The 25,646-nt window shown below is 51.7% G+C and overlaps 1 protein-coding gene across 2 annotated transcripts in view; it reads left to right on the forward strand.

Annotated features, from left to right (window-relative positions):
* Positions 1 to 25,032, forward strand: part of TMEM63B (transmembrane protein 63B) — a 48,030-nt gene extending 22,998 nt beyond the window's left edge. The window contains exons 2-24 of one of the 2 annotated variants that reach the window (XM_066178396.1): positions 6,169 to 6,376; positions 7,012 to 7,091; positions 8,603 to 8,641; positions 12,126 to 12,216; positions 12,992 to 13,029; positions 13,797 to 13,939; positions 14,206 to 14,257; positions 14,542 to 14,650; positions 15,176 to 15,246; positions 15,966 to 16,046; positions 16,179 to 16,302; positions 16,404 to 16,537; positions 16,683 to 16,820; positions 17,096 to 17,249; positions 17,501 to 17,607; positions 18,373 to 18,459; positions 19,882 to 19,947; positions 20,087 to 20,249; positions 20,419 to 20,524; positions 20,661 to 20,828; positions 20,961 to 21,076; positions 21,302 to 21,382; positions 22,423 to 25,032. In XM_066178396.1, coding sequence (XP_066034493.1) covers positions 6,191 to 6,376; positions 7,012 to 7,091; positions 8,603 to 8,641; positions 12,126 to 12,216; positions 12,992 to 13,029; positions 13,797 to 13,939; positions 14,206 to 14,257; positions 14,542 to 14,650; positions 15,176 to 15,246; positions 15,966 to 16,046; positions 16,179 to 16,302; positions 16,404 to 16,537; positions 16,683 to 16,820; positions 17,096 to 17,249; positions 17,501 to 17,607; positions 18,373 to 18,459; positions 19,882 to 19,947; positions 20,087 to 20,249; positions 20,419 to 20,524; positions 20,661 to 20,828; positions 20,961 to 21,076; positions 21,302 to 21,382; positions 22,423 to 22,587 — 2,499 coding nt within the window. In that variant the 5' untranslated portion in view covers positions 6,169 to 6,190 and the 3' untranslated portion in view covers positions 22,588 to 25,032. The remainder of the gene's footprint in view (positions 1 to 6,168; positions 6,377 to 7,011; positions 7,092 to 8,602; positions 8,642 to 12,125; positions 12,217 to 12,991; positions 13,030 to 13,796; positions 13,940 to 14,205; positions 14,258 to 14,541; positions 14,651 to 15,175; positions 15,247 to 15,965; positions 16,047 to 16,178; positions 16,303 to 16,403; positions 16,538 to 16,682; positions 16,821 to 17,095; positions 17,250 to 17,500; positions 17,608 to 18,372; positions 18,460 to 19,881; positions 19,948 to 20,086; positions 20,250 to 20,418; positions 20,525 to 20,660; positions 20,829 to 20,960; positions 21,077 to 21,301; positions 21,383 to 22,422) is intronic. The other variant, XM_066178397.1, reaches the window with a different exon arrangement.
* The last annotated feature ends 614 nt before the right edge of the window (positions 25,033 to 25,646 follow it).

A 25,646-nucleotide genomic window follows, 5' to 3' on the forward strand; every position in this document is an offset into this window, starting at 1 on the left:
ACCGATCCCTGTTGTATGCCTGTTAGTGCCTTGCCCAGGCCTGTTGGAAATGCACTGGTAGCACTTTTGCTTCTTGATGCTCTTTCCCTTGGCCTGCAGATCACGTTCCTCCTCACTGCACCCAGCACATCAGCACTTTTCCAACCCTCAGCTGCCTGAATGCTCTGTGCCTGGTCTGAGGCATGGTGCAGGACACCTTTCCCACTGCTGTGTCTGCACCAAGAGTGGTATTTTCCCTATTTAACTGTTGTGCTCTGGGAAAGGCTCTGAGCTAACTTGTGAGCCCCTTTCTCCCCATCTGTCCTGAGGCTACTTGCTTACCACACTCAGACTGTTCTTCCTGTGGTCTGGTGGTGGCTGCAAGCAGTTTGCTCAGAGCTCTGCTGGACTTCACCATTTAGGTGCAGGTAACCTAGGTGGCTGTTTGAGAGGGTGAGAAGGCTCCCTCAGCCTTGGGTGCCAGCAGCTGCATGAGAGTCCCCAAATGCCCTGTGAAGGAAGGTCTGTACCACCCTGGCAGGTAGAGGTTTAAGGAGGCACATCCTCTGGGCTCAGGTCCCTGGGATCACAGCATGGGTTACCTGTGGTACTTGGGAGACCAAGGGGACCCCAGAGGAGCAGGTCTAAAAGGTATAGGCCTTGTCCACAGCACCCTCCTCTGAGAACCAAAGCACACCTCACCTCCCTGAATGCCATTCCCCAGAGATTTAACAAGGTTTGGGTTGCTTTATTTTTAGTCTGGAAATTTGGTATTCCAGCCCCCCACCTGCTGGTTTCTGCTTGCCTGTGTCTGCACCTCCAGCCTGCTGTAAGACTGTGACATTTTCATAAACAAATGTGTCTCTACTAGAGCACAATCTCGCTGTTCTAATTACAGATGGAGTTATTAACATTTACTGGTGAGAGAATAAATGAACGTACTTGTGTGCTTACGTCGTTCTGTCTGTGAGCTCAAGCATCCGCTTTATTGATTTATATTTTTCTGCAGGCGTTTCTCAGGTCACCTCCTCGTGTCTGGCTGACATCAGAGGTGTGGCTGGAAGAACACAGACACTTGCCTGTGTCAGTGCATCTGTCTCCCAGTTAGCCAAGACTGTCCAGCTCCTGCGTCACTCCTGCCTGAGTCCCAGCACAGTGCTTCCTCTTTTTTCTTTCCCCTCGGTGCCAGGGTTTTGGCAGAGGACGTGAATGCTGAGGATGAGGGGCAGAGATTTCAGGGTGAGCTGGTGAGGATGGGAAATGCTCTCTTCGGGAAGACCTGCAGTGCTGTTTCTGTTGTCTGCCCTGGCCTTACAGTGCTGAAGCAGGGTTCAGTGGGACAGGCAGCCTCCTCTGCAGGCACCTTCCAATCCCCTGCCTGCAGGAGCCCCTCACACCTCTGCTGCATGTCACCCCCTGCCAGACTGTGGGATGACTCCTTAAGTATCCTGGTGCACACTTTGCAGCCAGAGTCATAGCAGTGAAGGACCAAGGCATGTAATCTTGGCCTTCCCAGCCTCATTCTGCATGTTTTTTTCTCTTTGCAATGGATGGATGGGAGTGTGGAGGCTTGCTTGGCTGCGGTTTGGGTGCCCACGTACAGGCCAGGGATAAAGACAAGGAGGAAGGGAAGTCCTGCCCTGCCCTGCCCTGCTGAGGCCACCAAGCTCTCAAGAACAGCAGTTCTCAGGGCTGTGTTTGCACAGGGCTTAACAGGCAGAACCTGGGGCTGCAGCACCAGGTGGGATGTATTTTAGGGACTGCAGGTAGGAAGCTGTATGCCTCTGCTCCTGACACATGTTGGTGAAAACATCGGACACCATGGATGTGCTGATCCTGCTGGGGAATGTAGGGAATGCTGGGGGGCAGGGAACAGACTTCTCTGTGCATGGGAGAAGTTTCCTCTCTTCCTCCTTCCTACTGTTAATAGAGAAGGGGATTGAGTCCAGTATTGCTGAATAAGAGTGAAAAATGCCTTTTGGCAAGTCTGTCTTTGCTCTTTTGAGGAAGTCAGCATTAATTATGCAGAGTGCAGGAGGGGAAGCCCCTGGGGCTTGCATGGAACCTGGTTTGATGTCCTGCTCTTACTGTGTCTTTGGCCCCACTGTATTCTGTGGTGACAGGCTGTGCTTGTGCTCAGGAAAGGGCTTGGATACCTTGAGCTGGTTCCCACCACTCCAGCCTCACAGTAACTTCCCACCAGCTCCCTGTGCCTTGTCTCTTGATGCTCAGGAGCTCATACTGATGTTAGCATCTCAGCCCAGGCTGAGCCAAGCTTGCCCTCACCTACTGCCTTTAAGGGGAAGGAGGGACCAGGAAAGGCACCTTTAACTATGTTCTGGTGCAGCACACTTTGTGTGTGGTCAGAGATGCTCCTTTAACCTGTGGTAGCAGCATGAGGTGTAAGGAAACATGCAGGGTCCTTCTCTGGGGGAAGACTCTGGGATCAAAACAGAAAGCTTTGCAAAACCACCTCTGCCTTCAGTGTGTATTGGAGTTGGAAAGAACAGCAGTTGCTAGAAAAATCCCCTTATCCCTTCCACACTGCCGTAAGGGATTTCCTTTCATAATTGGGAACTGTGCTTCTGTACCATAAGACTCTGTGTGCTGCAAGCACCACCTTCCCTCCCTGCCTGTGCTTTGACTGAAACACTGTTCCCAACATCAGCTGCCTCCAGGACACGCTGGAGTGTGCCCTGCCTGGCTGAGGGTGAGGGCAGAGTCCCCTGGAGTAAGTATCTGAGGCCAAGGTGCAAACCAAATGCAAGGAAAGAGCTATTACCAGGCCTGTGGGTTGCACTGCCTGGGAAAACTAGCCAGTCTCCTGCTCAGCTGAAAGAGTCCTGGGAAAGGCCTCTGGTGAACGATACTAAGTAGACACTATTTGTGAAGACTGCTGAGTTGGTTGCCAAAGCATTTTACTAGTTGCCTAACTGGTGGTGTAATCCCAGAAGAACCCTGGTGGGTCTGACCTAAAGTGTTACAATGGCAGGTCACCTCTAGACTGATGCCAGACATTCTTGCAGCTGGGAGAACTAGAAGGGCACAAGTGCTCTGAACATTCCTGTGAGCTTTTCCCAGCTTCCCACACACCTGAAGCACCTCTGTCTCCATGGGGAGCCCCTTGTGCTTACCAGCTGGGTGGGAGGTTGCATAACTAAGGATGGTGTGGACTGCTTCTGTGCCTCCTGACTCAGCTCATGAAAAGGCAGTGTAAGCCTTGGGCATGAGCCACATCTTTTCCATTGCTGGCTGTTCTGGCTGGGTTACTGAAGAGGTTAGGAAGGTTTATATCCAGTCCATCCTCTAGGCTTCAGGGAAAAAGTATATCTCTGGGACCTGTCTCTCTGAAATGTGTCTTAAATTACCTATAGGCTTGCAAAATCTGTCTTCAACATGTAATGGTTTGTATAAATAATGTTTAGATAGGGTGGTGGGCAATGTGAGCATATGAGCCTCATTTCTTTTAAGAAAGACAACTGGAAAAATGGAGCTATAAGACATGCAAGAATGAGGTAAGTAGTTTGGTGCCTGCAGAGGAAAATCATACTTCCCTGTTCCGTTGCAAGTCTTTCAATAGTGTGGTAAAATAATGGCATCTGGCAAATTTGTGTAACTTGCTTGGATGTTCAGAAAACCTCTGAAATTCCTTACAGAAAACTGTTAAGAAAACTGTCTAGTGGAGGAGATGTAGAGTTCTGGCTCAAAAATTGGCTGAGGTTCCACGAAGTCAAGGAGTGAACTAGCAATTTTAACGTGACAATAGCAGAATGATGAGGTCCTTTGCTATTAATGACCCAGAAAAGGTAATGTGCAGCAAGGTACCTAAAGTCTGCCAATACCCTGGAGTCATCCAGATTCCTCAAGAGGAAGTGATTCCAAAGTGACACCATGTGTAGTGAAGTGGTGTGAGAAGGTGAGGAGCATGTGCAGCCAGGTGTATTGGAGGGAGTGATTTGCTCTGGGACATGGCTGGCTTCTAATTTACTTTGGCTACTCAGGGCAGGGGGATTGCAGGCTGATGACAGAGATGCTTTTCCTCAATATGCAAAGATGCTGTCAGAGAAGTAAATCGTGCTCAGCCACGTGAGGAGTAGTGTGAGGAGAGATGCTGAGAGCATCAGGGTGCTGTTTCGGCAGCCAAGGTCATTTCCCTACCCAGATGTTGTATGTGGTTGTGGTCACCTTTCCAGAGGGTCAGAAGAGAGATTGTGTTAGGGGATGTGTGGGTGAGTGGTTAGAGCTAGGAGACATCTTGTGTCCTGGGAAGGGGAGAGCACTTAGTAGTGAACTTAGTAGGTCTAGAAAAAGCAAATGCTTTTCTTCTTTTCCTTTTTTCACTATACAAGGAGAGCTCAAGGCTGTGGTGTTACAGTAGGACTGTGGTCTTTACTCAAAATCTGGAACTCATTGCTAAAAGTCTACAAGGTTCCCAAAAAGAGGATTGAGAGATATTTCTATTTTCATTCAGCTCATCTAGATTGCACTTACAGAGGGGTGTAACCACTCATGCTCCAAAGTGTGTGATATTCCTTTGAGTCTTATCCCATCGTTTTTTCCCATCAGTCCCCTAGAGCTTTTGAATCTCTAGTTAATTCAACCAGGATGAGTTATCCTCTCTTCCCAATTTATTCCCAACTGTGGTCTCATGTCTTGGCTTGTTTTTCTCCTGCTTTTCTGCTCCCTTGTTCTGCACTAGGCAGCCCTTCTCCACCTCTGTACCTGTGAATTATGTCTTAACAGGCTGCTTTGTGGCTTTTCCAATTTGGCTGACCCCCTCTCAATGCCTGTACCCAGCCGGGCTTTTGCTTCTCGGGCTGCCCTTTGTCCTCAGTGCTTCATCTGGTCTGTAGTTGTACACCCCTTAGAGCTGAGCAGGGAGGGATCACTTTGAAGCAAAGCTCTCTAGGTCACTACAGCAAATCGTTTTGTGGTCATTATCCAGCTTGTGTTTGGTGGGATGCTGATAAATCTCTGCAGCCAGGCAGGAGATGGCCAGGATTATATGCGTGAGCTGGAGGTAAGAGCCCTGCATCCCCTCTGCTAATGTCACCAAACAATGCAGATCTTGAAGGACAGTGGTGGTGGCAGCTTTCTCATCCTTTGGGCAGGCAATAGCATTTCTGGGGGAAAAATAAACCCAGGCATTGCCCAGAAGTGACACTGTGCTATCCAGCCTTTCTGTATGGTTCATGGTAGTAGTGAAGGTTTTGGGGTGGTTTGTGGATGCTGGATTAAGAGGTATGGTTTAGGGATCAAAAGCCTGTTACCTTCCTGTTATCACTGTTCCTTCTGCAACTGATGGGATTTTCTCATGCCGTTCTGTAAAGTGGTTGTGTTTCTGCTGTCAGCGTGTCCTTCTCTGAGTTACTCAGTTGACATTTATACATTGCTACCATAATCATCTCTGTTTCTTATGGAGCTGCTCTGCACAGGAGGACCTTCCCATGTCCAAGCAGTGATGCTGACCTGCATGCCACTGTGGGTCTTATAACAGTTTGGGGAAGGCACTGAAATAAACAAAATATTTGACCAGCTAAATAGGAGAGCCCACACCTCCTTTCTACCCTGTGTGCTTGCATCTAAATGGCCTCCAAGTCAGAGGAAGGAGAGGAAACAAGCAGGGGGTGTGACCAGCCCTTGATGGGTACCCTGGGAGCTGGAGGCTGAGGCCCGCAGTGAAGAGAGGGTGATGATTCAGCCTAATAAAGCTAATGGATTTATGCAGCCAGGCAGAGGAAATTGTGGGATCATGATGCAGCAACCGTCCTATAGCAGTTTGTTTCTATCATCCAGACGTGACTTCATGTCCTATCCACCCCACCCTTTCACTTTTTCCTGTACCTAAATGCTTTTCCTGCTGAGGAGGGGGAGCTGAGACACTGTGTTCTCAGGCAGAAAAGTAGTCTGTGAGAGAGCTGCACCCAAACGGTGTGAGAGTGGACAAACAAGGAAGGGAGTTCTGGTACTCCATGGTGGGGACATAGCTGCTGGAGCATATGGGTTCTTCTGGCACCACTGAACTCAGCAGGCTTCTCAGATGACCTTGTCCCTGGACACTGGTCCCAGGAAAGTCCTGTAGCACAGAGAAGCCTGAGCTGGCAGGCAAGGTTGGCCCCCAACTCCAACAGGACTACATTGTCATCAAACCAGTGCACATCTAACCAGCTCTTTCTTTCCTTTCCCCAGGGAAGACGATGAAGCTGTAGAGATGCTTCCCTACGTCATCGCCACGCTGGGCTCAGTGGGGTCCCCCTGCAAAACTCCCACATGCAACAACAACAACAGCACTACCAAGGACTACTGCTACAGTGCCCGCATCCGCAGCACTGTGCTGCAAGGGCTGCCCTTCGGTGGGGTGCCCACCGTCCTAGCCCTTGACTTCATGTGCTTTCTTGTAAGTCTACCTGCTGTTGCTTTGACACCTTCTCCCCTAATTAACCATGAAACAAAGGCAGTGATCAGATGATTAGGGTTGAGGGCCCCAAATGCCATCCCTGACTTTACTGCTGGCTGACATTCTGGCCCTGATCATGTCTCCTAGACACTGTGGACTTAGCTGCTATTGACTTAGCTCCAATACCACCACACTGAGCCCCATGGAAGGGTGTTGCAGCCATAAGGATGGGCGTGATGTTGAGTCAGTCCTGCATCCCAAAACTCCCACTTATGTTGCCAAGTTGCTACAGCTTTATCCCCCCAATGGCCTTGCACATTCCTCCTTAGAAGCTGTGGGACCATAAATGATAATGAGAGCTGTAATTTTGACTTCCAGGAACCTCAGGGCTTTTTGATACTGTGGGGTTACCTTAGCTACTGTGTATTGCATCCTGGACCTCTGTCTCCCACAGCTATCGAGATAGTCTGATTTAACAGTCCTGGGGAACTTGTGCTCTCCTGTGGTCTCAGTGTGCTCTTAACTGAGGACTCTATCCCCTCCTGCCCTCCTTGTTCCTGTGGCTCCGCATGCAGAGGACAAGGACAGAGTTGGACACTGCCTTTTCTCACAGCTTCTCTTTTGGTCTCTTTCAGGCACTGTTGTTTGTCTTTTCAATTTTGCGTAAAGTTGCTTGGGACTACGGACGCCTGGCCCTGGTGACTGATGCTGACAGGTAAGCACGAGAGAGTGCCAAGGGAATAAGATATGAGTAGTGCCCTTCTTTGCTGTGAGGCAGAAGGGATGAAACCCATTTTGTGTGCCTGAGCAGCTGGAGAGGAGAAGCAAATGTGCTGGTTGCATCCCCTGAGCTCCAGGAATAGGAAGAAGTCCCCACTTACTGGCTTTTTTGTTACAGCATCCTTCTCCCAAAACATGGAGTGGTCCCTGCTGGCTCCATATTACTTATGGTCCCTGCAGTGACAGAGATGTGCAGGGTCCTTGCAGAGAAACAGCAGATGGAGGGAGGAGAGGAACAAGAGGTCACAGGAAGGGTGAGGGCTGCCACAGTAAAGGCTTTATTAAGCCTCCGAAGGTGTCTTTGTGATTCTGCTGGATGCAGTTCTTGATAAAAGCACTTGACAGTAGTATCCTGCTTTTCTAGGTGTGGTACTGCTGTGCTGGTGTGAGCTTAGCTCACATCCCAAGTGCTGATGAATTGGTCTGGGTGTGGATTCGTCCTGCCCAACGCATTTGTGGGCTACAGTGTCTTTGAGCAAAAACCGAGGCCCAGTGGGGATTGGAAGCTCCACAACAGAGGAAGCATTCCCTGCACAACAGTAGAAGGAGTTGTTTTTTCCCAGCATCAAACCAGGAATTCTCCTGGTTTAAATAAGTGGTCCTGAATAGGGTTAGATAAGCAGCTGTATCCCTGTGGCTCCTCTGCCCATCCTTTCCGGGTCTGGCTGTGGAAATCAACTGTACGGAGGTAGTGGAAGGGAAACAAGGAGAAAGGAATAATCATAGGAGACCTCAATGGAGAGGGGCCAGCAGAGTTAAGCAGTCTGGATCCAGGTGCTGGCAGGAAGCTGTGTGGGGCTGCACAGCTCTGGCCTCCAGTGGGGAGAGAGGGCTGGATTTTCTCTGAGGCAATACTTGAGCACCTTGGGTGCAAGGGAGTGCAAGCAATAGCTGTAGACAAAAAGGCAGAGGGGTGCCAGCTGTTTGGAGAGGAAGACCTGGTAAGCACAGGGAGAGGGACAGGGTGGCTGTGGATCAACAGGACCGTGGTCACAGGGAGGAGCCCATGCTGCTTGGCTCATCTGTGGGGTAGGATGAGATTTTCAGGAGGGGGGTGCGTGTGTGTTTGTTGCCTGTGTGGGGAGGAGATACATGGAAGGGGAGCTCAGATGGCAGCCAGGCAGTCCCTGCAGTCTCTCCTACCTGACCCTGTCACTCAGGAACTCCCTGCAATGTCCATGGTATGGAGCCAGGTCACCTCCTCAGTGAAGCCTTCAACTGGCAGCAAAACATTCTGCCCCTGGACCAGTGGGTATTCCAGATTGCTGTGACTTGAGGCATTGCTGGGCTCTGGAAGGAAGTTCTTCTCCAGCCTGTCCATTGGCAGGTTTCTCTTCTTCAGGATGATGGGGAACCATGTTGGATGCATAGTTCCCTGCAGTAGAGGAGAACTCAGCACCTGCTCCCATGGTTGTAACCTCTCCCTTTCTGTTTCTGTGCCCCCAGGCGCCGACACTGGGAGACGGAAAGAGAGGAGCGGGAATAGTATGTTGATTTTTCAGGGTCTCATTTCTTCTCTCTTTCTTGCTCGCAACCTCTCTCTCCTTTTTTCTTGCAGCTATCTTGCTTCTGAACTAATCTAAATGGCTGGGAGTTTGGGCATGAATTTTTGTCTCTCGGTGGATTTGTGCTCTTCTTTCCCTCCCCTTTGTGTCATCCACTACCACAGCGGAATGCACCCTGATTTTCCCCTAGTAGCCCTTAAATGCTCCTTGGGAGCAGCAGTGCCAGGGAGCTCTCAGTCCTGACCAAGGCAGAGGGTGTTGTATCACATGCCCTGCTCTATCTGCTTGTGCTCTGTTTGCTATCCTGCCTTATGATGGAAGTAAACAAACCTGCTTGCCTGAGCCCACAGTACACTCAGGTCACTCAGGTGCAGGGGAGGCTACTTTGCCTGGTCCTTCTTGTGCCAGGTTGCCACAAGAGCTGTTCCCTCGCCATTTGCAAGGGTAGGCAGATGCACAGAGGGTCTGGTAAGAGTACTGTCTTTTCTTTTTATCCCATGAAGCTGCTGGGACCAGGGCAACCTTTGGCCCTTGTCCCTTTCCACCTAAACCCACACCCAGCGAGGCAGCACCCTTAATTTTTTTCTCTCTTCCCCAGTGGAAGAAACCTTTTGCCTCAGTGCTGCTGAAAGCATCCTTTGTCACCTTGGCCTGGTGGTGTCCATTAGGCCCTACCATGGACTGTCCTCCCTGTTCTTACCTCTTTCCTGCTGCTTTTGTGCCTGAGAAAAGACCATCTCCTGTGCCTTGCTGACTGGTTGGGTGGTATGTGCTGCTGAGGGGATGATCAGCTGGCAGTGCATAGCCAGCCATAGTCACTCCAGCCACACTGATTTGTGTCTGAGGCCAGCGCAGCAAGCTGCAGCCTCCTTTTCCCACTTGCAAAGCAGGGGCCTGCTACTGCCTTAAAGGGGGTACAAGAATGTGCCTGTTTTTGCAGCTGATCCTTGCCCTCAGGAGCAGAGCAGTTGAAGTTGTTAAAACAGAACTGGTGGTTGCTGTGGTACATGGCACAGAGGGGACCTCTCGCTCATGCTTGACTACTTCACTAGTGGTTGGCCCTGCTTCAGGTGTGTCTGGCAGCTTTTCACTGCTAACATCTTTTGGGGGGAATAAGGCAGAGCTAGTAGAGCCATCATGCTCTGAGGATTTTTTAGGGGGCCACTTCATCTATCCTCACAAGTGCTTGTCTCTCTCCAACAGGCCACTTCTTCCTGCTCCTGTTTTTCATTTGAGCTTGTTGGAGCCATCTGCTCCACACATACCCCTAAAGCTACTGCATGAGCTGGGACATTGTTAGCAGCCAGAAGCCTCCAAAAACCTGCAGAACTCAGTGAGGGAGTCTCATTCTGTCTGTGGTCCTTCAAGGCTAATGGCACATTCCCATCCCAGCTGTTCTCTGCCAGGGAGTGCAGTGGCAAGTTAGGAACATGTATATGTTACCTGGTGTTCCCAGCCCCTGAATGTACAGCATTGTTCTTTGTGGAAGAGGGCATCCTCCTCTGAAGTGTTCCCTTGCCCTGAGAACCAGCAAGTGCCCTTGTCCTGCGACTTGTCAGAGCTTGCAGGAGCCATCAACAGTCTCAGTTGGCAACTCGGTCTGCACTGGGAGCAACCCACTTGCACCTTTGTGTATGAGGGAAGTGATCACAGAGCCCTGTGATGCTTGCCACCTGTGCAGTCACCTCCAGCTTCACACCTCAGCAAGCCCTTTCCACAGCATGCCTGGCCTGCCCTCTTGGGGCCTGTGATTCCTTCGGCCTGATGCTGATAGTGCCTCAGACCCTGTCCTTCTCCTTCCCTGGCAGGGTCTGCACCAAACCTGCATCATGCAGGGTTCCACCTTAATCTTGCGATTTGGGGCAATTTTGCTTTCACCCACTTGCACTATCAGTGCTTTGCTCTAAAAAGTCTCCATCCAGGTGCAGGTGCTGTTGCAGCTTCCTGTTCAGCTTTCCATCTTTGGCAAAGTTTTACATTCTCTGTCTTCTAAACACTTCAGGCCATCCTGATTGGCACTGCATCCCCCTGCGCAGAGCTGAGTTATCCTGGTTATCCAAAAGCTCATGGTGTCATCATGCTGGGCTTTCCTCAGGGCAGAAATTTCTCTTCAGCAGACATTCACCCTTGCTCCATGAGCCCAGCTGCAAGGCCTCTGTGATTATAAAGAGCTGAAGGTCTGAGAGCTGGGTCAAATCTGTCTCTGTCCCTCCAGCAGAGCAGAGTGTTGGGCTGCACAGAGGCAAGGCTGCACACCACTGTCTAATCTGCACTGCTGTAGTCCCTGACCTTCAGCTAATCTCCTTTCCCCTGTCTCTGTTACTTCCAGCTAGGAACTGGGGACTCAGTAGGTGCTGCTCTGCTCTGAGGGAGGCCATGTGTCTCGTCCACTTTTCCTTCTGAATGCCAATAAGGATCTCTGCTTGTTCTCCTTTCCGTAGTGTCATCCACCTCCTCTCTAGAACTTCTCTCACAGCTGTTTCTCTGTGTTCTTGCCCATCTTACCCTCCTTGAGCCTGTACTGACTACAGGGAGACCATATTTTCATTTGTTTTTTTTCCTTTGTTTCTAGCCTTCAGATCAGTCATATCTCTTCTTGCACCTACAAGATCCCAGCCTGCTGTTGTCATCTTGCAAGTGCTATTTAATTTAGGTCTCTGTACCATTTTCTTACTTCCTTTTCCAGCTGCCCTTTGCCTCTATTTATAGTGGGGGCTATTGTCAGCCTTGGATGCTTCTGCTGCAGGTTCTTCATCTAGGTCCCTGCCTCTGACTGGAATGAAGTGGTTTCATGATATTCACCCCTTTTTCTTTCCTGTCCTTTACCATGGAGACATTCACTTCTAGCTGTCTGCCCTGTTCCTGCTCAAGGGATTTCCAGGCTGGAGGCTCAGCTGAGGCTGAGAAGCAGGTTGCACTGAGCCTGGCCCCAGTCAGCTGCATTCTTCCTCCTGCACTGAAGAACTAAGAGTGGGGAGGACTGGTGTAGCAGGATGCATCCCACCAGACTCCTTCCTTCCTCTTCCTGAAGATGAGCTAGGTGCTCCAGGACAGGAACCGCTCCCAGTGCCTCTCCAGCTATGCCAGAGCCAGAGGTGCTGTGGCAGCCTCCAGTTCTTGCTTCCTTTCTGCTGTCTAAACCCTGTGCTAAACAGACCTCACCTCTCCTCTGTGGCAGCCTCTGCCAGCCTCTCCTTGCAGGGACTGCCACATAGTATTGGGTGCCTTTCAGAAGGTGCCCAGCAAGTAGCATCCATGGGCTAAGCCCATGGGCTTTGCCAGGCTCAGCATGCCATTGGAGGAGGGTTCTCTCTTTACTGCTACCTTTGATCTTACCTCTCTCCATCTCACCGGTGCAAACTGACCTGAATTAACCTCTCGTCTCCCGGGTGCTCTTGGTTCCTTGCCAGTCGGCCTCTTGGCATCTTCTAACCTTCTCCCTCACCTCCCCCTTGTCATTTTAGCGTAGCCTCCGCCCTGCATTCTGACAACCATGACCGCTACGAGCGCCTCACCTCCGTCTCCAGCTCCGTGGACTTCGACCAGAGGGACAACGTGAGTAGCCACAAGAGTCAAAAGCTTTGCCTTTGTGGGGCCAGGAACCCACAGCTTGGCTGAACCAAGGGCTCTGCAGAAGAAACACTTTTGCCTGTTCCTGGGCCTTAAGTCCCACATCTTGTAGCGTGTGAGTGCAGTGTAGAGCTCAAGGAACTATGCAGCTCTCCTGTGTGCTTAAATAAATATGCTCTACATCACTGTGGCTTTACAGACATCTGTCCAGCCTATAATCTCAGCATGACAAACAATACTTGCTTGCCAGCTCTTCCTCACACTGCAGTCTACCTCTACTGATTTTTTCCTCACTGAAGGGAAGGATAATGGATGTGATGGATGAGGGGTGAAGCTCCCCCAGGTGTCCTTTTAGGAGCACTGCCTTGGCCCAGCCTACCTTCCAGGTCCTTACAGAGCTTCTCTTGTCCAACATGATAGCTGAAGTACCTGTATGCTGAATTTTTTGGTTCTGCCATGGCTTTGGAGAGCTTCCATATTAACCAGGAGCCCATGGGTTGCCTGGAAGGTTGAACTGCCAGTTGGTAGGGGCAAGCCACACAGCAGTGTCCAGCCTGTGTTGTGCTCCATGGAGTAGCATTGTCACCTCCTTCACCTTGGCCTGTTTGTGGCTCTGCACATCTGGTGCTTGTGGTCTGCCCCCCTGAGCCACATATGTGGAGGTGCAAGGACACCAGCCTGGTCCCTGAAACCTTTGAGGGAGGGAGCTGGGATAAAGGAACACAGTGTTGTGAAACTGTCCTGTTTTCTTTTTACACAGGGTTTCTGCTCCTGGCTGACAGCCATCTTCAGGATAAAGTAAGTGCCCCAGGACCTGTATGGGGAACCCACATGGGGAAGGAGGGGCAGTGCAGGATTGTTGGGACACGCAGTGCAATACAGCTTCATGAAGTCACTGCTCTTGCTGCAGCCCTCTCTCTGAAGAACGCAAGTGAAGTTTGTCCTCAGGAGGGGACAAGCAAAGACAGGACTAAGTGAGGAGTCCTAAAGTCAAAATAAGTGAGTGGCAAAATAAGTGAATCACAAAATGGGTCTGTGACAGAGGAGAGAACCCAGGCCCATGGCTGCCCCACCTCAGTCCCATCTCAGAAACACTGTCCACTGCTCTGCAAAGGTACTCATCTCCCTGGCACTCTTGCTAGGGGCACTGCTGTCTCAGGGATGGCTATGAGGAGGGCACTGGAGGATGCACAGAGACACCCTCAGCTTGATGATGTACAGGAGCAGTCTCCCAAGCACTTCTGTTCAGAATGCTCTGGGATAGCATCACTCTCTGTATCTCAGCAGGGAAGGCAAGGCCCACCTGAGGGTTTAAGGTGTCCAGTTGCCTCTCCTGGGGGACAGGGATCAGGGCTGTGTAATCATTGCACAGGCAGGTTTCTGCCCAGGCTGCTTCAAGACTGAGTGCTGGGCTCCCAAATCCAGAGTCTGGCTGCAGCTCTGAAAGGCAGAACAAGGGGTGTGCTGTGTGTGCTCAGATCAGGAGGGCAGCTGCAGCTCTGTACTTTTCCCCAGCACCTGAGGAAATGCAGGAAATTGCCTGACAGGTTTTCTCTCCCTGGCAGGGATGATGAGATCCGGGACAAGTGCGGGGTTGATGCAGTGCACTACCTGTCCTTCCAGAGGCACATCATTGGGCTGCTCGTGGTTGTGGGTGTGCTTTCTGTGGGCATCGTGTTACCTGTCAACTTCTCAGGGGACCTGCTAGGTGAGAACAAGGAGCCTTTGGCTGGGCTGGGGCATCTGCTTTCAACACCATGTTCCAGACGACTGGGTAGCAGTGGAGGGTAGGACAGCACTAACACAGACAAATCGTAACTGCTGTCTCACTTTGAGTGTAATGCATCCACAGGGTCATCCTGTGTAGCTTGGGTTTTTAGGTATTCTGCAGGTGATGCTCTTGCTGTAGCTCACTCTAGTGGTGTTCTGTCCCACTCAGTATAACTGAACATGTGTCTGCCTCTTTCTCTCTAGAAAACAATGCCTACAGCTTTGGGAGGACAACTATCGCTAACCTGAAGTCTGGGTATGTGTGGGCAGGTGTGGGATGGAAAATCAAGGCCTTCAAGGGGTGTTTTGTAAATGTTCACTTGCTGCAGAACCTCATCTCCTTTAGGCTGTATTTCTGTCCTTGCTGTGAGGCTACTGTCCCTGCTCCAGTTTCCAGGTTGAGCTCCTGGAATGTGGTTGTAGGGCATCTGTGTGCTATGCTAATACACTCATGGCCCCAGTGCCTTCAGGGCCTGACCAGCCGTACACAGACTTGTAGTAGCAACCTTGCATTGACCTTTGTGGTCTCCCTTGTGACAGGAATAACCTGCTGTGGCTGCACACCACCTTTGCTTTCCTGTACCTGCTGCTGACAGTGTACAGCATGCGCCGGCACACTTCCAAGATGCGCTACAAAGAGGATGACTTGGTGAGCAGGATCTGGCCACTCTCCCAGGCACATTTTCCCATGCCCTGTGGTCAAGTCAGGTAGCCTTGGAGGCAATGCTGAGCACTTCAATTTCCTCAGCAATTTAGCGCTGTCATGATTTGGCTGTTTTTATCCTGCCTGGCCAAAGGCAGATCACCTCCAGAGCAGCAGTTGTGACTGCCTGTGGGGAAACAGGAGATGCCTGCACTGGGAAAACATGTGGAAGGACCCCGTTCTTCCTTAGGGGTTGTTCCAGCTGCTTTTGCCTTCTTCATTTCTGAAGAGTAGCTGTGTTTCTGTTGAGGCACCTGCAGTGTAAGTCCCTAGCCTGTCAATCTGCAGCACATCCGGGTGCAGGATGACAACACCTAGCAGAAACACAGGAGAAGGAGAGCCCTGGTAGCTAGAATTGATGGGGCCACCCTTTTTCATCACTTTCACAGGTCTCGGGAGGGGGTCTGGCTGCAACCAGGTCTTTTAAACTATCCACACCTACCTGTCCTCTCCTTTCTCTCTTCTTTCCAGGTTAAGCGAACTCTATTCATCAATGGGATCTCAAAATATGCTGAGCCAGAGAAGATCAAGAAGCATTTTGAGTAAGTCTCACTGTGTCCCTAAAGACTGCTCTGTAACAGGGATGTTTTTATTAGGGTAGTACTAGTGTTATCTGGAATGGCAGTAATACATTGAGAGCAGAGAACTAGGCATCCTTTGTTTTGTGCCTTGGGATATGCCCAGTTATCTCTTGCAGAGCCATAGGGGATCAGTGTGGTAAGCAATGGAAAGGGTATGTCTTGAGTTGTAGTTGAGTTCATGGATGAGATACAGGCAGGAGGTGCTCAAGCAGTGACTGTGGGATGTGCTGCTGCCCTGATCACAGTCCTTGTAGAAAGTATATCTGTTTAACAAGAAAATTAAATTCCTCTTGTGTCAGAACCTCACTGTCAGGATCATGTTTAGAGGCATCATGGGTAGAAAATAAGTGCTTTGTACCCTTTGGGAACCCTTCTGCCTCTTTCTGATCACGAGTCTATGAAGGCAGAAGGGGGAGTGTGGGGTCAGAAAGGCTCCTAGCTGCTATAGGGCAAAAGTCCAGAAAGGCTTCTTATGCCAAACCCTAAAGGACATAGCATTTGCCCTGTATTTTGCATGTGCTGTAAGGGACAGAGTCTGCAGGCTCCCCTGCAAACTCTTGGTATGCATCACAGCCCAGGACACTCTTCTCAGGGCCAGAGAGAAGTCCTGAACACTTGGAGTTTACTTGAGGGGGTACCCTTGGTGCCAGTTGTGATGAACTGATGCTTCTCATCCACAGAGAGGCCTATGCCAATTGCACTGTCCTGGAGGCCCGTCCCTGCTATGATGTTGCCCGGCTGATGTTCCTCGATGCAGAAAGGTAACCTCTGTTTGGGAGGAAAGGCAGAGTGGGCTGATGTTGCTGATACCCCCTCAAGTCTGGTGCCACAGAGCTTTTATGAGTCACCCTCTTTCTTTCTTTTCTTCCTTCTCTTCCGCTCTCATGTTTCAGGAAGAAAGCTGAGCGTGGACGAATCTACTTCACCAACCTGCAGAGCAAGGACAACACCCCATCCATGATCAACCCCAAGCCCTGTGGGCACCTGTGCTGCTGTGCCATCAGGGGCTGTGAGGAGGTAGGGGAGAGCTGGAGGGGTTAGGCAGCAGTTGGGTGTCCTGAGGCTTGGGTCCCCAGATCGTCTGTCCTCTGACCTCTGTCTTCTGTCCTCCTGCTCAGGTGGAGGCCATTGAGTATTACACCAAGCTGGAGGAGAAGCTCAAAGATGACTACAAGCGGGAGAAGGAGAAGGTTAATGAAAAACCTCTGGGAATGGCCTTTGTCACCTTCCACAATGAGACCATCACAGCCATGTGAGTGCAGATGGTCCTGCCCTCTCCAAGAAGGTGACTTGTCCCAACCTTTGCCTTAAATCAGAAGAAAAGCAGTGCTAAGGCATCCCCTGGGCTTGTGCCTGCCAGCCTTTGTGTCAGCATGTCCCTCTTTTCTCTTGTCCAGAATCCTCAAAGATTTCAATGCTTGTAAGTGCCAGGGCTGTGCATGCCGTGGGGAGCCCAGAGCCTCCTCCTGCAGCGAGTCCCTCCATGTCTCCAACTGGACTGTCAGTTATGCTCCTGACCCACAGAACATCTACTGGTGAGCAGCTCTGTGGGGTTCAGTGGCCCTGCCAGTGGGAAAGGGGTGCACCCTCCCTTTCTCCCTCTTCATCTGCTCCTCTGGTAACTGAGTGAGTTGATCTTGCTGAAGCCCAGCCTGGCTGAGCTAGAGGTCTGATCTGACTGGGAGGGAGAAAGCCTTGGGCTGGCACCCCAAGTGCTGTTCACCAGGCTGAGTTGTGGTGTACATGCAAAGCGCCACACCTGGTATTCTACCCTGTGCAGCCATCCTGATGCCCTCTTTCTCCCTCCCAGGGAACACCTCTCCATCCGGGGCTTTATATGGTGGATCCGCTGCTTTGTGATTAATGTGGTCCTCTTCATCCTTCTCTTCTTTCTCACCACTCCTGCTATCATCATCACCACTATGGACAAGTTCAATGTCACCAAGCCCGTGGAGTACCTCAATGTAAGGACTTTGGAGACAGGTGCCTGGTGGGTAACACAGGAACCACCCCAAGGCACAACATCCCCTGCAAGGTTGGGGATAGGGAGAGAGATTGTCATTGTTCCCTGGGTCCTGTCAGCCTGTGAGGGATGTGCTGAGCCTCGACAGGGTGCAGTGGCAGTCACAGTGCTGGGACCTTGGTATCAGCAAAGGCAACTGCACCTGTGACTGGCACAAGAGTAACATGTGATTTCTTCTCTGCCCTGTTGCAGAACCCAATCATCACCCAGTTCTTCCCCACCCTGCTGCTGTGGTGCTTCTCTGCTCTTCTGCCCACCATTGTATACTACTCTGCCTTCTTCGAAGCACACTGGACCAGGTAAGGACAGCCAGAACCTCTTCTTACCTTCTCAGTGAGCTGATTGGCCGCTAGACACTTCTCACTGGCATAAAGCTACAGGCTGGATCTTTATGCTTGAATTTCTAACTTCCACTCTAAGCATGGTGTTACATTGCACCTCATGGGCAGCTGGGGACTGCTGTGGACAGCTGTTCTGCCAGTCTTTAGCTGTTGTTGTTCAGCATGGTTGTCTGAGCAGAGCTTGACAGGTCTACAAGAAGAAGAAAGCTGAGAGGAGTTGGGGCTGGACACTATGAGAAATGCTAGTAGTGAGGGAAGTCTTGGCTCAGGTGAGCAGGCAGGGGTGGTGTGCCTGTACCATGTGTAAGATGTAGCAGTTCCAAGGGAAAATTGTTGTAGCTGCTCTGGGTTCTGGTCACAGGGAAGGCACTTGAAGTGCAGAGCACTAGAAGCGTGCTGCTTGTGAGGCACATTCCCCACAGGACACGCAATGTAAACTTTGTTTTCGGTCTGTGTTGCAGAGACTGATAGGGAGGGTGTCACCAGCTCTTGGATTACAGGTCAGGGAAGATGACTGCAGAGCCCGTGAGACAAGGGGAAAGGAACGGAGACTCAGTAATGGATTTCAAATATGCTGGAGGGAAAGGGGGTGTGTTCATGTACTAGGAACAGACAGGGTGGGATTTAGATTAGATACTGGGAAGTGCTTACTGATGGAAAGCCATTGGGAGCACAATTTGTGTGGCTGGTGGGGTGAAAGATTAACAGCCTCTCTGTCCTCAGGTCTGGGGAGAATAGGACAACCATGCACAAGTGTTACACCTTCCTCATCTTCATGGTCTTGCTGCTGCCGTCGCTGGGCCTGAGCAGGTAGGGATTGTGGGAGGGAAAGACAAGTACAGAGATGTGGAACATAGAGAGGGTTGAGGGGCACCCTGATTCTTCTCTTCTTTTTACAACATCCTTTTCTCACTGCACTGGTGCCCTGGCCACCATCCCCTCGAGAGACTGGTGTTTCATTTTAGTTGAGGGAGAACAGGCCAGACCATGCATGACTGGGTGTCTAGGACTTTATTGACTCAATCTGCAGACACGCTGACATGCATGCACCATGGTGTTACAAATAATGCAGCAAAAGTTGGCATGGTAGATGAGTACTTGTGAAAAGTCTGCTCAACGTCTGCTGGTGAAGGAGGCATTCTCCACCTCTATGCTCAGTGTGCAGTCCATTTTGCACAAAACTAGTGAATTCCTCCTTTAAGCCAGAACTTGAATAGGTTGCACTGCTTGGCTGGGAGGGATAGTGTGAGTACAGAAGTGCTCATCTGTTTGGGTGTATGCCTCAAATCTTCCTACAGAGTTTATAGAATTGCCCTGTGGGAAACACCGATGCATCACCTGCCCGTCATTGGTGTGGGCTCTAGCGCTGAACAGGGGCCAAGCAGGGGAACAGTGTGAGGAAGAAAAAACTGGGGAGTGGGTGGAGGACAGGGAACTTTAACTATGCTAGTTCATTCTTTACAGATTGTAGGGTCAGGAATCTTTAAGATCCCACCTAAATTCCGTATTTGAGATACAGCCCGTCAGTGGTGATGTCAGGCAGCTCCTGAGAATAGACAAAACCGTCTGATAGTGGCAGAAGAATAGTCTTTCATCCCACTGGGTGACTACATGTTTGCAACACAGATTAAAAAAAAAAGCCTTGTCGCATGTAAACTTGCATCTTGGGCAGGTGAATTCTCTCAGAAGGTTTGCATTTTGACCACAAAACAGGCTGTGCTTCCTTCTGAGGAGTCAATCCCCCTGCTGTTGCCTGTTGTGTTCTGTACTCCACCAGTGCCAGAGGATTGGATAGTTTTATATTAAAAAAATTAAAATTGAGGAAAATGGGATTTGTTTCTTCTAAGAGATTTTTTTAAATCTCTTGTTGGAGGGTACCTTGTTCCTAACCAATTTCTTCTGTAGTCATCTGTTCTTACATGAATATTGTGCCCAAACAGAGGAGAGAGGAAAAATATTGATAGGATCAGGGTAAAGGGATAAGAACACACATGAATAGGAAGCTTTACATCCCTTTTTGAGTGTTGCATTGTTTTGTTCTGTTTTATTTTTTTTCCAATGTCCAGTTTACATAATTGCTGGTGACACACTCCAACAGCCTATGGGAATAAAGTAGTCTATGGTCAGAGCTTCGGATCCTTCTAGAGCAGCTTCTACGTATTTGCCATGTGCATTTCTGTCTGTCACTGCTTCTGATGCTTCATCTTTCCTTCTTGCCTTCTTCCCCCACAGCTTGGATGTATTTTTCCGCTGGTTGTTTGACAAAAAATTCCTTGCTGAAGCTGCCGTGCGATTTGAGTAAGTGGAGTTGAGCAGAAAGGCTTTGTTTACAGTGGGAGGTGGTTCTTGTCGGCATCCAAAGGTTATGGGAGCTCCCAGCTGCTGCCTTGCAAGGAGGGAGCACCCTTTGCAGCCTCCTCTTGCTGCATCTCCCCAGGTGTGTGTTCCTGCCAGACAATGGGGCTTTCTTTGTCAACTACGTTATTGCCTCTGCCTTCATCGGGAATGCCATGGACCTGCTGCGCATCCCCGGTTTGCTCATGTACATGATACGCCTCTGCCTGGCCCGCTCGGCGGCCGAGCGGAGGAACGTCAAACGAGTATGTAGCGGGGCTGAGGGATGGGGTGTGCCCTGCACCCAGGGAGGGGAGTGCTGCCGTGGGGCCCCCATGGGGATTGCCCAGTGCTGTGTGTCGAGCTGGATGTGTTGCACATACCTGCTCAGCTCTTACAGTGCTGCTGCTGATGGGTCTCCATTCCCTCCTGCAGCACCAGGCCTACGAGTTCCAGTTTGGGGCTGCTTATGCCTGGATGATGTGCGTCTTCACTGTAGTAATGACATACAGCATCACCTGCCCCATCATCGTCCCTTTTGGTAGGTGATATCCCTCTGCCTCCTTGTGCCAGAGATGGAGGGGGAGGCAAGAAAGCTGATGTGGAGGAGATATTCCCCCTCAGTCTAGCAAAGAGGCTGATGCCCCACTTGTTTGGCTTTCTTCCCCTTCTCACAGGGCTCATGTACATGCTGCTTAAGCACCTGGTGGACCGATACAACCTGTATTATGCTTACCTGCCTGCCAAGCTGGACAAGAAGATACATTCAGGGGCTGTGAATCAGGTGGTGGCAGCCCCCATCCTCTGCCTCTTCTGGCTTCTCTTCTTCTCCACAGTGCGCGCAGGTGAGCGCTGGGCTGGCATGCCAGCCCTTAGCCTCCTACTGAGCCACTTCCCTGGCCAGGCTCTGATCCTCCAGCCACAGAGCATGGTCAAAGTCCTTTTGACACTGCCACTTTGGTTTTCCTTTGCCCCAGGGTTCCTGGCCCCCACATCCATGTTCACCTTTGTGGTCCTCGTGATCACCATTGTGATCTGCCTGTGTCACGTCTGCTTTGGGCACTTCAAATACCTCAGCGCTCACAACTACAAGGTGAGGCAGAATGGTTGGGTGCGAGACCCTTCTCCTTGGTTGCACAGCTCAACCACAAGACAGCAGGGACTCTGGGGGTCCCAACCTACTCTTCAGCAGAGCCTGTCAACCCTGATTTCACAGAGGGGATAGTCCTGAGGCTGTCTCTGCTGCCCGTATGCTGCTGTTGAGGTGGGACAGCAAGTATGTCACCCTGGCAGTCTCAATTACTCCTTTTCTCTCCAGATTGACCACACAGAAGTGGATGCCATGGACAACAGGCAGAATGGGAGACCTGCCACCAATCTGCCAGCTCCCAAATCAGCTGTGAGTCACTATCTCCACCTCTGTGCCCTGGCACACTCCTTACCTGAGTTTGGAAAGGGGGAGGTAACTCCCTGTCTGAGTACCTCACTCCTCACTTCTCATTTTTTTGAGTCAGCACCTGGATCCTCCCAGTGAGGGTGGGAGGCAACTGTTGGGCACTGCGCCCCTCACCTGCTCTGGGTGATGAAGTGTATCCCCCACACACACACCTCTCTCCCGCTGCTCCTCAGATGCTGTGCATTTACTTTCCGTCTCTCTTTCGGCTGGGACGGTGAATCCAGCCGGGTCAGTCTCCCTTCTCATTCTGCATCTTTGCACGCTTGCACGCCAGCAGAGGCTCTCACCCACTGGGCTTGTCCTAGTGCTAACACAAAGTTGTGCCCACAATGTCCCCTGCGGACATTGCCCTCAGGCCATGAAACTGCTTTGAGGACTCTTCTCTCCCCTGTCCAACATTCTGAGACTCCCAGAGTTGGTTTTCGGAACTTCAGCTTGGCTCAACTGGCTCACTCCAACTGCTTCCTTCCACAAGGTTGTAGTGGGGATCTATGTAGGGCTGCAGAGATGGGGTAAAGCAGAGCCTCCTGCTTCCTCAGGAGAGCAGGGCTGGGGTGTGCACATGTAATCCAGGCTCCTTCCTAGTCTCCAGACACCTAAGAGCAGCAGCATTTTTCCAAAAGGAGAATCCCTATAAGAGGCAGGCAGAGCTTCAAGGACACATCTACTAGCAAAAAAGGGAGTGCAGTCTTCCAGTTCACATGGGCTCCAAAGAGCCTGAGAAGCCACGTTCTTTCCCAGCCCAGGTGCCCTATCCCAGAATGCTGGGGTTTGAAACACATTCGGTGTTTCAGGGCCAAGCCCCACTCTTACACCTTTCCTAGTATATTCCATGGAGTCTGGATGCTTCCTTGCCCTCCCAGCATATCCCCAAGCTCAGCCTCATGCATGGTGCTTAGTGTGCTGTGCTCAGCTTCCTGGAAGAGTTCCCTAGACTCACATGTGTTTCTGCTCTCTCCCTGCCCCATGGCTGGCCCTGACAGAAGTACATCGCCCAGGTGCTGCAGGACTCCTCGCCGGAGGGCGAAGCAACAGAGTCGGAGGAGCAGGGATCCCAGGATGAGGAGCTCATCAACGCAGATGGCATGAATGACACAGATTTCCAGTCGTGTGAGGACAGCCTAATAGAGAATGAGATCCACCAGTAGGGGCCTCAAAGGGCGGGAGGGGACGCAGGCCCAGGAGCAGGGCAGGCTGTGCGCACGGAGACCTGGGAAGAGGCACCTGAGGGTGCTGGCTACTGCCCTCGCCCTCCCGCCCCCAGGGCCACTGCCTTCTGTGAGGGCAGAGGCCCTGCTGCAAGCTCTCCATCTCCCTGCCCCTCCACCCCTGCACCAGCCCAGCTGCTCGGCAGGCATGCTCTTTACTAGCATTCTTCAATGCATCCCTGCATCCCAGACTCCCAGAGGCTGGGGAGGAGGGGGACAGTAACCCCTGTGGTGCTGCCCTGGACCTGCAGGGAGGAGGAAAGCTGAGTGCTTTGTGGGAAGGGGCAAAAGGGGAACATCTGGGGCCTTCTGAGCAGGCAACTGTATCCCGTCTTGTTGGTGAGAAACACTAATAATTTATTAGATTTACAGGAAGGTGATAAATTAAAAACTTCAGTCAGTCTATTGGAAACCCCACTCAGTGTGGGGTTGGCTTTTGTTGCACCTTCTCCCTGTGCCTGCGTGTGCCCTTTCTAAACTGCCTCCAGCATTCAGTTGGTGTGGCATCCCAGGAGCTGGTCCAGGCCCAGGGCTGGTGACAGGCTTCCCCCTCACCACCGAGATGGTGATGGTGACAGCCTGGCCAAGGGTGGCATCACGCCGGGGAAGGGGTACTGGGTTGGCATGAGCTAGACAGGCCCTCGCAGGGGTGCTGAGGGCATTTCTCATGAGCAGGAGGAGGCGCAGGCAGCCTCTCCCCCAGGTCCTGTTCCCTCCTCCCCCAGGGGCACAGGCAGGGGTTTGCAGCATCATTTAAAGTGGCATTTTTCTTTGCACATTTTACTCCTCTTTCAAACGAATCAACCTGACCCCCTATGTGGTACTGCAGCCCCCCTTTTGCTGCCCTGTGTCTGCACAGCAGGGTCAGGCTTGGGGGTGGGGGGGCTGTGTGGGGGTCTCCTGGGTGCTAGGGAGAGGGGAGAAAGGGTCTCAGGCTACAGGCCCTCAACACCCTGCAAGATCAGCACTGCCTTGTTGCAATGAGGCCCCACGGGTTTCCTTCCCTAAGCTGCTGCAGGGTCTTCCCCCAGCTGAGGTGGTCAAAGAGGGAGGGAGCCCTGGGAGAGCAGCCCCTAGGAGATGTCTCAAATCAAGACCATCATCTTCAGGAGCACAAAGGCCTCGTGGGGCTATGCTGACTTTCTTCAGCTGCCGACTGGCGTAGGCTCCCCTGCCACCACTCAGCCTGAGAGGGGAGCTGTTCCTCTCTTACCTCTTACCCTTGCCCCCTCCCTGTTGATGGCTGTGTCCCAGAGGTAGGCAGGGAACAAGATGGCTGGGAGAGGTGGACTGGAGCCCCTGGCACATGGAAGAAGGACTGACCCTGTTTAAAGACACTTTGTGGAGAGGTTTCTCTGGTCAGTATCAGTTGCCCTCAATTCCTTCCCCCCTCCCCCTGTGTAAAATGTAAAGGAAAATAATAAATCCCTCTGCTATTTAGCTATATTTATTTCCCTCAAACCTTGCCACCATCCTGTTTGGTGCTCATTGCAGACACTATCACCCTCCCTTTGCCTGCCATCTGTGGGTGCTGCACCAGCTCCCTGGGGCTGTGCCCTCCAGGGCCTGAGGGGCTGGGTGAAAGGGGACAGTCATTTACCTTTTCAATCACCCGTGCTGGCCCTGGCGCTCCAAGCACTTTAATCAACCAGAACAAGTGAAGTGCCAGCCCTGCCCAAGTCAGCTGCCAGGAATGGTGGTCACATCTTACGGCTTTTCTCCCCTGTGCCTCCCACTTCCAGGAAGGGAACCAGACCCACAGAGAGCAGGTGGGGGGCTGCTCCAGGGAGGACATAGCTGCCTTGCCTGTAAAAGTCCTCTATAGGAATTCCAGGCCTGGAGAAAAGGGTGGATGGAACAGAAGAGATGTGTGTCTTCAGTGCATGGGGAGGGCAGGCCACACCAGCTTCCAGGGCTTGGCTGGGGCTGGAGCACATGTGGGTGTGAAGGGGCGTGGTGGGAGTCGCCCATCCCCTCCAGGTAGCGGCCAGGAATGAGCATGAGAGCTGAGAGTTCCCAGTCCACTCGCAGGCTGGGGCTGGAGGGTTGTTGATCCTGCTTCCCTATTCTTGCACCCACCTACTGCCCTTGCTCCTGGTCCAGCAGGTGGGCTGGGATGCTATGGTCTCTGTAGGTACAGCCGTGCTCTGGGGCTGCCTCTGTGGCTGTCGGGGCCCTGCCCACAGAGAGCTGTGTGTTCTGAGTGGCACTGTCTGTGTAGAGATGTGTATAATACCCTGTATATATTTGTGTACAAAAGAAAAAAGGAAAAAAAGGAGCTATTGTTTGTGCAGTCTTTTCTTTGTGGAGTGGGTTGGGGGCTGGGACCTGGGAGGAGAGGACCCCAGCTGCTGCAGGAGCATGCGTGGTGCAAAAGGAGGAGTGGGGAGTAGTGTGAGCACAAGCCCTGCCCTGCTGCCAAGAACTCAGCCACAGCTCACAGGCTCTTGCAGCATGAACGGCTTTCCCTCTGACTTACAGCGGCATCAGAGACTTTGGCGCTAAAAGCGGGTACATAGGGAGCGTGTGCACTGAGACTGGGATGGAAGAAGATGGTTTGGGAAGGATGTGGTAAGGGAGTTTCACTGGTAGCCTCAAACCACATGTCAGCCCGCCCCTACTGTTCCAATAGCAAGTTAGGTAGCCACTCCTGCCAGATCTGTTCGAAACCCAGACACGTGGCTTGGGTGGACAGCTAAAGCCTTTGGGAAAGTGTGAGGGGTGATAGACACAGAGGAGCACTTCTCTGAAACATGGTGCTGCTCATGTGTCAGCCATCCCCTGAGTGCTGGGGCACACAGCAAGCAGCCAGCCCCCAGGCCGCTCCCTGCTGTTCTCTGTGCAGGCTGGATCTGGCGTGCTTCCCAGGAGCCTGCTGCATGCTATGCTCCTTACGTTGTGTACAGTGGCCGTTGCTTGGAGGACGGCACAATGGAGAGGCGAGGCCTGCCGTGGGCTGCTGAGAGATGGACAAGTGACCCCAGCTCTGTCCCTGCCTC

Source organism: Chamaea fasciata, unplaced genomic scaffold (assembly GCF_029207755.1).
Source record: "Chamaea fasciata isolate MVZ Bird 193981 ecotype frontalis unplaced genomic scaffold, bChaFas1.0.hap1 SCAF_3, whole genome shotgun sequence".
NCBI classification, from domain to species: Eukaryota; Metazoa; Chordata; class Aves; order Passeriformes; family Sylviidae; genus Chamaea; species Chamaea fasciata.